At 40.6% G+C, this 13,153-nt stretch overlaps 1 protein-coding gene across 1 annotated transcript; it reads left to right on the top strand.

Annotated features, from left to right (window-relative positions):
* The first annotated feature begins 3,037 nt into the window (after positions 1-3,037).
* LOC135479875 (putative ankyrin repeat protein RF_0381) lies at positions 3,038-6,504 on the top strand. Its single transcript, XM_064759781.1, has 4 exons — positions 3,038-3,136; positions 3,509-3,643; positions 4,303-5,106; positions 5,682-6,504. The coding sequence occupies exons 1-4, from the start codon at positions 3,115-3,117 to the stop codon at positions 6,479-6,481; spliced, it is 1,761 nt and encodes a 586-aa protein (XP_064615851.1). The 5' UTR covers positions 3,038-3,114; the 3' UTR covers positions 6,482-6,504.
* Positions 6,505-13,153: the final 6,649 nt, after the last annotated feature.

Genomic DNA, 13,153 nt, shown 5'->3' with positions numbered 1-13,153 from the left:
AATCAGTTGGGATCTCTCGTAAACTCCTGAGACACGGCGATAACACACTTGTGCAAGATTATCACAGAAAGAAAACACAGACGAAATTCTCAAAACTGAAAGGTAAAATTGTGGAGATTTTTGACCAAGACGAAGCTAGTAGAATTAAGGCTGGCAAAAAAAGAGACAATCACACGTCTCAAAATGGAGAAACAAAAGCGCCTTCTTTCTGATTCATTGAAGAATCTTCACCTGCTTTTTCTTTCACGCAATCCATATATTTCAGTAAGCCACTCTCTCTTCTGCAGATTGAGGCCATTTGGGGTATTGCTTTCAAACATTAATAACTGGGAAACCTGTCTGCGCGCGATCTATACCAATTTACAGTTTTTGACAGACAAACTGTTCCATCATGATGTTCTGCCCTGTAGCGATCTGGAAAAGATGGTGGAGGCAACGCATTGTGACCACGAAAACATGGAATGCATGCACGGGAATTGCTCTGTTTGTAAGAATAATAAGTTCCCTTCTTTGGCGCATGACTCAGGACTACAAACCAGCTGGTATCAGTGAAATCCAAATTTAGTGAAGTCACAAAGGAAGAAGGTAAGTCATATAAGATGATTGTCAAGGAACAGGAATTTGGGACTTTAGAACAGCTGAGAGATGACTTTCAAGCTAAGAGAGAGAAACTGAGTAAACACACCTTCAATATTCCACACCAGTACAAGAAGCTTCGATCACTGAAAGAAAACCTTACCAGTAATACGGCTTGTGCTTCATGTCGACTTCTATGAAAATGACTCATGCAAATACAGTGAAGAGATACAGAGTGTTCACTTCGGAGCATCTCACCGACAGACATATCTGCACACCAGCGTAGCCTACTTACCATCCAGTACTGTCAGGTTTTGCACCCTCTCCAGCTGTACAAGACATGATCCACCCGCCATATGGGGACAACTAGACCCAGTTATTCGCCATCTTCAGGAATTAAATGAAGACCTAGAAATTCTAGGTTTTGTAAGTGACGGACCAACAGCTCAGTACAGATGCCGTAAAACCTTATTATTCTGCACGATGCTGTATAAATAAGGTTTAATTGGTACTTGGAACTTCCTAGAAGTCGGGCATGGAAAGGCGCCTTCTGACGGAATAGGTTCATTCATAAAAAGGACCGCAGACAGACTAGTAGCCAAGGGTAGAGCTGACCTCCCTAATGCACGGTCAGTGTATCCATGCGTCCACTCGGTGTGAAGCTGTGGTGGATTTCTGAAGACGGTATCAGTGCCATTGAGAGCCCAGACATCATCCCGGAAATCATCCCTGCTGTACGTGGTATACAAGCAATAGGCTTCTCACGCTGATGCCCCCCCCCCCCCCAAGTCAAAGAATTCACCATTACAGCTGTTGTTGCAATTAAATGAAATCTACTTTGTTCACTCACTGATGTTAAAATTTGCAGATTAAACATGTCCAGATGTTGTTGAATCATATCTAGAGCTGTCTTTCTTAGCAGCGTAAGTCCACAGCGTGAATTTAGCGTGACGGTAAAGACAGATTCACCGCTAGTAGGTCCACAAATTAGCCAAAACAATGCAAAAAATAAGACATGAACACTGTTCGTTATCGTAAGTGTGACTTTTGATGGTCCATTCAGCTGTTTTCAAAGTTTGGATCATTTCCAACAAACGCCATCTGAGACAGTGTCAGAAGAGCGGATGGGTCACATTTGATAGAATCGCCCATATATCTACACACATCTAATGACTCCTCTTCGTCATATGACTGAATAATCGTCAAGTACGACGTTAAACCCCAAGTATTCATTCATTCATTCACACTGAAACAAATCATTGTTCAAGCTTTTAATATTAGAAGTCAGATTTTGCTTTAAAAAGTGTTTAAGAATAGGCTGGCTTATCTGGGAACCACAAAACCGCGGGTTCATATGTATACAATAACTTAAAAAAAAAATAGCCCGATCCTGTTTTCAAATGCTGAACAAGTTATTACTTATGAAAGTGGCAAGTTTCTAGTGCGTTAGTGCGTACAATTAAGATAGTCATATAGGGCCTAAGTTCATTTATTAATTATAATTTATTCCCAAATCAGCCTGGTATCATGGCTGAGTTCACTCCCTTTGGCGCAACTCTCCTGTTGCAGCCAGCGGCAGCACGCGGGTTGACTGACAGTGACAGGGTCACAGAGGAAGCAACAGAAAGAAGAAAATGAAACAGGAGGTAAATGTTGAGCCACTTGTGAGCAAGGTAAAAAATATGTTTTCATCGGTACTCATGTTTCTAGGCTTTCTATACGTACTGCTTTGTACGGTGGTGACACGTAATGTACGCCATACCCTGTTACCGGCTGGAGCCCTCAAAAGGAAACCAGACGACGGAGGCGTAGCATGACAAACTACGTACACTGCACTAGCCCATGGCAGTTGAGCTCATGAGTGCTGTTACTGTTTTGATTGGTTAATTTTATTCACCATAGATTTTAAACAGATATATATTCATTCCAGAAAGATGGATAATGGCAGTATTAAATGGCAGTAATTAAAGAGTTGCTCATCCCAAAACACACATTCATGAAGTATTTATTTATTTGTTTGGTGTTTTGATGAAATATTTAGTAAGCCTATGAATAATAAGGGTGGTACATTATAAAATGTTACTGTACATTATCATTTTGATTGTAGCTTTATGTGTAGCTCTATGGGGGGTTTGTTTATGTAGAAACATAGCCAGGTACAGCAAGGACTTAAGTGAAGTGGATAAGTGTTCTCTTTTCGTCTCGGCCAGGTTTCCTCTTTCTTTATTAGCTGCCTGCATGGTTTCCTTTTTGACAATGTATGTTGGCTTCGTCTGGTGTACTCCTCAGCGCTGTTTTGTTGCCAAGTTTCCTTTTTGGCTGTGTCCGATTTCTTCATTGCAGTTTTATTTTGTACTTACTAACCAACATTTTCTGGTAATATGCGCTGTGAAGATCATAAATGAAAGAAGCACATCCTGCCATAAGATCACTAACACCCTTTGTTTTTTACAGTGTAGATTCCCTGCTCCTTAGGTGCAACATCATGCGACAGTGCCTGTGGGATTGCCTTAGGATAGCCACAACATTTAGAGCCAGATGTCAGAGGAATCAACCAACCGTAAGCAGGCTTTCTTTATTGCAATCTTCTCTGTGGTGTTCTGGATCTTTGGTATATTAATTTAGACTTTGAGTTACTTGTACATTCAGCATAAGAAGCTGTTTGTTTATCATTTATTCATAACAATTTGGAGGTCGAGGGTTCAATCCTGAATCAGGTCATACATGTAATTTGAGAAAAATTGGCATGGTTGGTGCTGTTTTGTTTCATGTGCTCATCAGAAGGGAATAGGCCAGTGAGTAATGTGCCTGGTATCTTCATGTTATAGATGACATTTAAACCACATCGAAACAATAAACATTTATTCACTCATTAAACAAGATGCTATTATGCTTTCACATCAGACAAAACTGCTAATTTTTGTTTTTTCAGTTAGGGATCCTGAGACGAGATCCCTCCTGGCAGATTTGTATCAGTTGGTGTGTGCTCGGCCTATGGAGGACAAAGAATTTGTCCAAGATCACCTGCTGAATCACAAACACCTACTGGATGAAGACATTGGATTCTGTATGTACCATTGTAATGATCATGTCCAGATTCAGCAGGTTCGGTTGTGATCATGGTTCTGTAGGTCTCTGGTTGATACCTGACCAGATACAATAATTTTCTTCTGGATTTCCTCCTTTCACAATAAGGTTTCCTCTTGTCACAATAAGGTCCTTCCTTCTGTCCTGAGCTTTTGTGTGAGACTATCTCACTTACAAGGCGAAGGCAAGCATTATGGTGGGTGGAAACTGAGCAGAGTGTGGGGGAGACCCGCAGGTTGCTGGCAGATCTTCCCATGTACCACTGGAGAGGAAGCTAGCATGACCTTTGTGTGAGCACAGTACTCTTCAGTATGGTACACCAATTAAATTATATTCAAAATGTCTTACAGGTTAAGGCAATAATTAAATATGAATCATTTGAATAAATAAATTTAACGCTTTTCTGTGTTTACTTGGCTTGATTTCCACTGAAAATGTTGCAAAATTTTCTCGATGCAAAGTAGCTTTTCTGGTAAAAGAACAAAACAAGGTTGAACATTGGTGGGGTTGTACTGGCATACTACAGATATTCATGCATACTCCCTTCTTTCATGGGTGTTAATTTTATGTGTTAATTTTATTAATTTAAAACATGTTCATTTGTAAATATGTACCTACATGTATATTTATCTTTTTCAGGGTGTGATAGTAGCCAGAGCTGGTGCCAAGCAGGCCCGAAGTTTGAGTTCTACCCAACTCACGAACTTGGCTGTGTTGATGCCAAATTTTCCTCTTGCCATACGGCAGCTTTTGTAGAATGTATTCGCCAAGGGAACTGCTCATGTAAGCAGAACAGTAGGTTGTCTTCTCGCTCATTTGGCAAGGAGATATGGGTGGGGGTGAGATTGATTCATCTGGCAGTCAGGTTACGGGAGGCGTGGCTTGTGGAGTTTCTCCTAGATCATGGGTGCCATCCGAACCCCACCACACCCCTGAACAAGTTAAGACCACTGTATATCGCAGCCCGTGTAGGGTACCCGGATATAGTACAGCAGTTGCTAGCTAGAGGAGCAACGATTTTCAAAGAGGACTTACCGACACCAGACGAATGTGGCAGGACACAAGATGACAAAAACAACCTCTTGCACCATGCTCTGTCATTGATTGCGCTGGATGCTCTGCCATTAGATGAGAAACGCATGCAACAAAGTCTTACATTCAAGCTCCTTGTCAGATCAGGTATTTGGGATGTGGACCATAGAGATTGCAACGGTGAGACAGTTTTGATGTCAGCCGTTGAGAGTGAAATGGTGGAAGAGGTGGAAGTGTTGTTGGATGCAAATGCTGATCCCAATTTGTTGTGCGATGCAGGCTTCTGTCCCCTGTTCAGAGCTGTTGATCGTGGAAATTATGCCATTTCTTCAGCGTTAATTGAAGCCGGAGCAGACGTCAACTACGCAGTTTGTAATAAAGTGACACTTCTCCAGGCTGCAGTTGAGGATGGTAATTATGTATATATGCAGATATATATGTTTATACATATGAAAGGGGAAGAAAACAAAAAGTGAAGTATAGTAGAAAGCCCCCAGAAATAAGTACTGCTGAAAATGTCTTACATAAAATAAATTGTGCTGCTAAAGTATTGAAGAATCTGTTCTAAATGTAAAACACAAGCCCCATCTTGACACAAGGACAGTACTCTGCCAAGATTAAAACACCAGGAGGGGGCCTTCATGGTCATGCAATAACCCAGGAGACTCCCACCAGTGCGTTCACTGTGAGTTCAAGTCCAGCTCATGATGCTGTACATGGGAAGGTCTGCTAGCAACCTGCGGATGGTTGTGGGTTTCCCTTCTGGGCTCTGCCAGCTTTCCTCTCACCATAATGCTGACCACTGTCGTATAAGTGAAATATTCATGAGTATGGCGTAAAAGACCAATCAAATAAATAAATAAATAAAACACTAGGTGAAGTGGTGTTGGAGAAATGTCAATAAATATTGATTTTACTAACATGAAAAAGATTGATCCATATAGTTTGTATGACTCAAAGGCTGTTGTTTTGTTGATTTTGTTTAGGATTTTCCAAAATAGCCGAACTTCTTCTGCAGAATGGAGCCGATCCAAACTTTGTACCAAGCGGATCTCCTCACCCTCTTATAATGGCGATCTGCGACCGCGACTCTAAATGTGTTGATGCTCTAATAAAGCACGGTGCTGACGTAAACGCTCGCAGAGAAGACGGGGTCACTGCCCTCCACCTTGCAGCGTTCTACGGGGGCAGCGAAGAGTCAATACACCTGTTATTGAAGCACGGAGCTGATCCGCACGCCCGGGACATCCGTCAAAGCACGCCTATTCATTTTGCCACGTACAGCGGTAACGTTGCTGGTGTTCTTGAACTTTTAAAGTTCAACGCCAATCCAGAAGTCTTCAACTGCATCAGGGCATCACCACTCTGGTATGCAGTTGCCATGCAACGGGGATGTATCGTGCAGACGTTGCTCGAGCAAAAGGTTACCATGGAAACAAGCAGTTCCGGCGATGAACCAGGGAGTGAATACATAGGGAAGATTTACCCGAGTGAGAAATCAGTTTTATGGGTTGCAGTAGAGAGGAGCTGCCCACAGGTCGTGAAAATGTTGCTAAAAGCTGGCTACAATATATGGCAGGAGCATTGGCTTGTAGAAGGCAATACCGAAGGTTTTGACAAGGATGGTAGTATGGAGATATTTCGCGAACTCCAAGATGCGGTGAAGGAAATGCCAAGTCTACTGTGTCTTTGTAGATTCTTCTTCAGAAGTCGATTCGGACCAAAGCTTCGTATCATTGCAGAGGAATTCCTATTGCCACAGACCCTCAAAGACTTCCTTCGATGATCGGGCACGATGGTTTCTAAAATATTCAACAAGTCACTTTTTGCTTAGAGAAGCAAAGGAAGGAACTATACAGATTGTTTATCTCAGTGTTGCCTGATTGACATCGACACATAGTCCAAGAAACAAGTTTGCCTCAGTCAGTATTCAGCACTAGAGAATGTGTGCCCTATCGTGAAATGTGCGATATCAAATAAATTCTGATACATTTTGGCATGTTTGGAAGGGAGATATACATTGACTGTTCAGTTTTATGTTCACTGCGAAGGTTTATTTATTCAACAAATAATGGATCGGTTTATTGTGTTTTTCAAGTGGGATGGTGAGCAAGTGCACGTTGACTCCCAGTGACCAGACAAATCTGTCCGTCTGTACATACTAGTGTATGAGTTATATAGACGGGATACTTCAAATTCTATGCACCAAAAGTCAAGTCTTTTCCCTGTGACCTTGACTGGTCAAAGAATATCAAGTCAGATCAGTCAACTTTTAGTAATGATATTGAATGATATTTTTTTACCTTTTTCAAAGGTCTTTGCTCGTTTCATATCTTTTTGCGCTGTAGTTGGCCAAATGTATGGCAGATTTGTTAAATTCTGAACGGCACGCGCTCTGATGTCTAGGTACTCTGCGCAAAGCTATACCCTCACTGATCCCTTGGTCCTCAGTATTGCAATCTATCTTTTAACGGTTGCATACATCATTTTAAATGCTAAGTTTAGCTTAAGAAGAGCCCCAAGGTTTGCGTCAGTTTGACTGGTACTTTGCCATGACTGGTGTTTTGCCAGGTATTCTTACACATGTATAGTGTTATAATATTGACTTGTACTCTCAAAATCAAATGTGTACCATTTTGCACACACCTTTTTGTGTAGCCCGCGAAGTGAAGAAGATGTGTATCACATGTACACAATTTGGTACACATGAAATGTGTAGGTACTGAAGGTAAACATGACCGTTCCTGTGCAAATTCGTTACACTTAATTTGTGCCTGTGGTATTTATCATGCGTATGTTTTGTACGCAGTTTCTATGAGAGATTATTTTTAGATATGGAAAACATGCTATATACAAATATAAGTTTTTTTAAGCTGTATATCAGTTGATGCTTCCACTGTAACGCTCACAAATGTGATGCCTCTGTTTGAGCTACATGCGGGTGACAATCAAGTACCAGTGGATGAACGTCTTGTTCATGTGCCATGGTGCCATGGGCGTAATGCACTAAGGCTTCCTGTTGCTGACATGTAGACATTTAGTGCAAATGATAAATTATGTAATATGTAAATTGTCATATGTTTTGAGCTTTATGGATGTATATGTGTGTAGCAAATTGTGAAAGATGGCAGTCTGTGTTTAAAATCTGTATTTGTACACCCAGATTTGGTCAGAATGGTATTAAGTGCTTGTACAATGATGCATTGACGATCACACTGTGAAGGCCACGGAAGAAAGCTGCTATAAAGCCATCGTTAGCAGTTGTTAATTTGAGACACATTTGGATTGTCTCCGGCGCAACAGATGAAGGAGTTCGTTCAACATGTCCTCCGAATTCATTTCGTTCATTCCACATCACTTGCCCTTTTATACTTTATATTTTTATACACCAAGCATGACCTGCCTGTTATGCAACTCCAACACGATCATGGCTTCATCTTCTCATAAGTAGGACGTTAAACCCCTAGCATACATACGTCATACTTTTGATACATTGATATATACATTCTAAAGTTTTGATTTAGTTTTGATGTCTGAACGTAGTTTCTGTGTGGATTATAGTTGATGTGTGTTGTTTTTGAAATTAAATTGTAACGTGTATAGGCATATTATTTAACTCTATCGGTGCACAAAATATTTTGTCATTATAATTATTTGACTGTTCTGTGATTTCAGGCTTTAAACCTCCTGTACTTTTGGGGATCGGTAAAGTTCCAGCCTTTTCGGCTGTCTCGGACATCTGGCCTGCATCCACCCCTCTGGCCTGCATGCACCCCTCTGGCCTGCATGCCCCCCTCTGGCCTGCATGCACCCCTCTGGCCTGCATGCATCCCTCTGGCCTGCATGCACCCTCTGGCCTGCATGCACCCCTCTGGCCTGCATACACCCTCTGGCCTGCATGCACCCATCTGGCCTGCATGCACCCCTCTGGCCTGCATACACCCTCTGGCCTGCATACACCCTCTGGCCTGCATGCACCTGCAAGCTGCATAGCTTTGCTCTTGTGCTGCTCGTCCAATCTTTAGACAGTTAAGATTTTCTTAACCGTTCGCAATCGTCCTGTAAATGTACAGATGAGAGAGAGAGCCGACATAACTTCCCAATAATATATAATGGAGCAAAAATTAAACTGGACGAAAAGTGAACTTCCTGAGAAACATCTATAGAGATTTCTGTAATTACTGTAACATGATGTGTAAGTGTTCAGATGTAAAGTGGTTAGCAGCAATGTGTAATTGCTCAGGTGTGAAATGGTTAGCAGCAATGTGTAAGTGCTCAGATATGAAATGGTTAGCAGCAATGTGTTAGTGCTCAGATGTGAAACGGTTAGCAGCGATGTGTAAGTGCTCAGATGTGAAATGGTTAGCAGTAGTATGTAAACGTTCAGATGTGAAATGGTTAGTAACAATGCGAAACTGTCAGGTTTGAAATGGTTAACAGCAATGTGTAAGTGCTAAGATGTGAAATGGTTAGCAGCAATGTGTAAGTGCTCAGATGTGAAATGGTTAGCAGCCATGTATAAGTGTTCATATATGGAATGGTTAGCAGTAATGTGTTAGTGTTTAGATATGGAATGGTTAACAGCAATGTGTTAGTGTCTAGATATGGAATGGTTAACAGCAATGTGTTAGTGTTGATGTGTGGAATGGTTAGCAGCAATGTGTTAGTATTCATATATGGAATGGTTAGCAGCAGTGTGTAAGTGTTCAGTTGTGGAATGGTTAGCAGCAATGTGTTAGTGTTCAGATATGAAATGGTTAGCAGCAGTGTGTAAGTGTTCATATGTGAAATGGTTAGCCGCAATGTGTAAGCGTTCAGATGTGAAATGGTTAGCAGCAGTGTGTAAGTGCTCGGATGTGGAATGGTTAGCAGTAATGTGTAAGTGTTCATATGTGGAATGGTTAGCAGCAATGTGTAAGTGCTCAGATGTGAAACGGTTAGCAGCAATGTGTAAGTGTTCATATGTGGAATGGTTATCAGCAATGTGTAAGTGTTCAGATGTGAAATGGTTAGCAGCAATGTGTAAGTGCTCAGATGTGAAACGGTTAGCAGCAATGTGTAAGTGTTCATATGTGGAATGGTTATCAGCAATGTGTAAGTGTTCAGATGTGAAATGGTTAGCAGCAATGTGTAAATGTTCTGATGTGAAGTGGTTAGCAGCAATGTGTAAGTGTTCAGATGTGAAATGGTTAGCAGCAATGTGTAAGTGTTCAGTTGTGGAATGGTTAGCAGCAGTGTGTAAGCGTTCAGATGTGAAATGGTTAGCAGCAATGTGTAAGTGCTCAGATGTGAAGTGGTTAGCAGCAATGTGTAAGTGTTCAGATGTGGAATGGTTAGCAGCAATGTGTAAGTGTTCAGATGTGAAATGGTTAGTAGCTATGTGTAAATGTTCTGATGTGAAGTGGTTAGCAGCAATGTGTAAGCGTTCAGATGTGAAATGGTTAGCAGCAATGTGTAAGTACTCAGATGTGAAATGGTTAGCAGCAATGTGTAAGTGCTCAGATGTGAAATGGTTAGCAGCAATGTGTAAGTGTTCAGATGTGAAATGGTTAGCAGCAATGTGTAAATGTTCTGATGTGAAGTGGTTAGCAGCAATGTGTAAGTGTTCAGATGTGAAATGGTTAGCAGCATTGTGTAAGTGTTCAGATGTGAAATGGTTAGCAGCAGTGTGTAAGTGTTCAGATGTGGAATGGTTAGCAGCAAATGTAAGCGTTCAGATGTGAAACGGTTAGCAGCAGTGTGTAAGTGTTCAGATGTGAAATGGTTAGCAGCAGTGTGTAAGTGTTCAGATGTGGAATGGTTAGCAGCAAATGTAAGTGTTCAGATGTGAAATGGTTAGCAGCCATGTGTTAGTGCTCTGTTGTGAAATGGTTAGCAGCAATGTGTAAGTGTTTATATGTGGAATGGTTAGCAGCAATGTGTAAGTGTTCATACGTGAAATGGTTAGCAGCAATGTGGTAGTGCTTAGATGTGAAATGGTTAGCCGCAATGTGTAAGTGTTTTTATGTGGAATGGTTAGCAGCAATGTGTAAGTGTTCATACGTGAAATGGTTAGCAGCAATGTGGTAGTGTTTAGATGTAAAATGGGTAACAACAAATTGAAAGTGCTCAGATGTGAAATGGTTAGCAGCAGTGTGTAAATGTTCAGATGTGAAGTGGTTAGCAGCAAAGTGAAAGTGTTCACTCGTGAAATGGTTGGCAACAATGTAAAAGTGTTCAATAGCTTAGATGAATGTCGCTCATCAAGTGAGATTACATGTGATTGCCTTCATGGAGGTACAGTCACATAGGTACGCTTTTACAACTCCATTGTGTAATATCGTGTTTTGTATTGCACCACAGATTTTGCTTCCAGACATCATAAATATATTTATGACAATGTCTTTCAGGTTTAAACTGATGTTGTGTTACTTCTGTCAATCTTTATATTTAAATTTATTGTTAACGTTTTTTCGTACCCTGAAATTAAAATACATACAATCCCTTGGGAATCAGTTTCTTGGGAAGTTTGTTTGAATATGACGGTTGGGTGTTGATGCATGTTGTTTTATTCAGACTTTATACAAGTATATTTTAATTTGTCAAATTTGCAAATGTTAGATTGTTCACATTTACTTTGGTGGAACCTTCCAGTCACACTGAGAAAATGTATCGACAAGGCAGTTCTAACATTGTTGCTTCCGAAGAGTTTTTATGTATTAGCTGTCTTCATCTGAGGTATATTTTTAATCCAATCTAATCCACCTACATGTAAATAAGTGTCAATGATATAGGGTATCAGTTTGTGATAATTCTTGTTGTTTTTGTTTATGTTGTTAATAGCTTCAGGCCCTATAGTAAAGGTTTGAAACTGTACTGGCTCTTCCATACAACTCAGCCCCTCGTGCATCAGGGGTTATTTGACACTGTGACAAATAAGGAAAATAATGAAGAATTAAAAAAAGTGTTGAAAATAGGTTCTATTTATCACGTTTGGCCATTTGAGTATACGCAAAAAGAAATCTTACCTACCTCATAAATAATACCCCCCCCCCCCCCACACACACACACACACCCTCTGGCCTCTACCCTTACGAAGACGAAGTGCGATGTAATATACAACAGCTTTTTTAGCCAGCGCATATTCAATTTTGGCTGTTATTGTAAGTAGTACCAAACAATTGTCTTTCGAAAAATATCAGCATCGTGGTGTTGGCGCTGAAAATCGGTAATAAATAAATGGTTCGCATTGTAACTTTTGCAAACTTATAATCGTTTTAACACTGTAAATAGTACAGGTACGAGCCTAGCTGATGAAAGACGAAAACTTGAACTATTCTTGATAAATACAGAAACCTTTATTTGATTAACGAATATGGACTTTTTGCCGAAAATCTCCGGTGTAGCCTCTTTAATAACATATTCGTGTTTGATTGTTATCTGTTTGCAACTTATTGTTTTTGAATGTGATATGTTTGATATTTGCGTCACTGACTCATTAAACATTTTGTGTTGTAAGTGCTGTCTTCATTTATGTAGTGCTGTATAGGTGTTGTCAAAAACTTTGCAGTCGGCAGATAAACCATGTTTGTTTATTCTTTACCTATATATAATAATGTTACCATTCTTCGGATCGTCGTGAGTTTCCGCCCAAAATCAGCCCGGTTTCCTCCCACCATAATGCTGAACGCGGTCGTATAGATATAGATGTCAGAATCAGTAATCTTGCATGATCGGTTGAAAGTACGGAATAAAAGTTATGGTACAAGATGGCAGGTATCTCGTAGAAAGCCCATTATCCTAATAGCCAAACGCTTTATAGTGATAGACATGTACACGTATAGATAAGCTCTCAACAAACAGCTGTTTGCCTTGTAAATAATCTTGATGATGACCAAATAAAGGTCAAAATACTGATGTTTGCCAACGATGCATTTTAAGCCTCGGAATGACCTGCGTACTTTACCATGCGAAGTTAATCAGCAGATCTAAGGGAAGTGCTGACCCGTTGACGGGAAGGTATGAAAGACAAAATCATCGGAAAGTGCAACAAAAGGAAATAACACATCGAACAAAGTTGCCGAGCTCCCCCAACCTATGACTGAATTTTTATAAAAACGTCCTGCGGCGCTGTAGTCTTTAAAAGCATCAAGTTATTGTTTATGTATTTATTTATTTGATTTATTTGTGTGTCACGCCGTATACTCCAGGACGGCCTGCAATGTGGTGGGAGCCCATGGGAACACCCAGAAGTAGGACACAGTGTTACGAATGTAATTCTGTGTATTTTAGGGTGTAAAGTCTTTTTTTGCTGCCTGCCTGCTGTTTTTGGTGTACAGGTTCTTGGTATCAAAATGATGGGAATTGTCTAAGCTTTGGGGAGGTATGAGTTTTAATGATGAAAGTTTGAAATTCTGGGTGAGAGGAGACAGGTGGTGATGAGACTGCGAGTGACGTCCCCTAGACGTTGCTAGGCACC

This window comes from Liolophura sinensis, chromosome 12 (assembly GCF_032854445.1).
Source record: "Liolophura sinensis isolate JHLJ2023 chromosome 12, CUHK_Ljap_v2, whole genome shotgun sequence".
NCBI classification, from domain to species: domain Eukaryota; kingdom Metazoa; phylum Mollusca; class Polyplacophora; order Chitonida; family Chitonidae; genus Liolophura; species Liolophura sinensis.
Note: the sequence above shows the minus strand (reverse complement) of the source record. Positions and strands in the feature narration are given on the sequence as shown.

Bases quoted from the DNA above. Each gene is read 5' to 3' on its own strand.
- LOC135479875 (XM_064759781.1), top strand. From the start codon at position 3,115: ATGTCAGAGGAATCAACCAACC. The intron at 3,137-3,508 runs GTAAGCAGGCTT...TTGTTTTTTCAG, and splicing joins GTCAGAGGAATCAACCAACC to TTAGGGATCCTGAGACGAGA. The intron at 3,644-4,302 runs GTATGTACCATT...TATCTTTTTCAG, and splicing joins GGATGAAGACATTGGATTCT to GGTGTGATAGTAGCCAGAGC.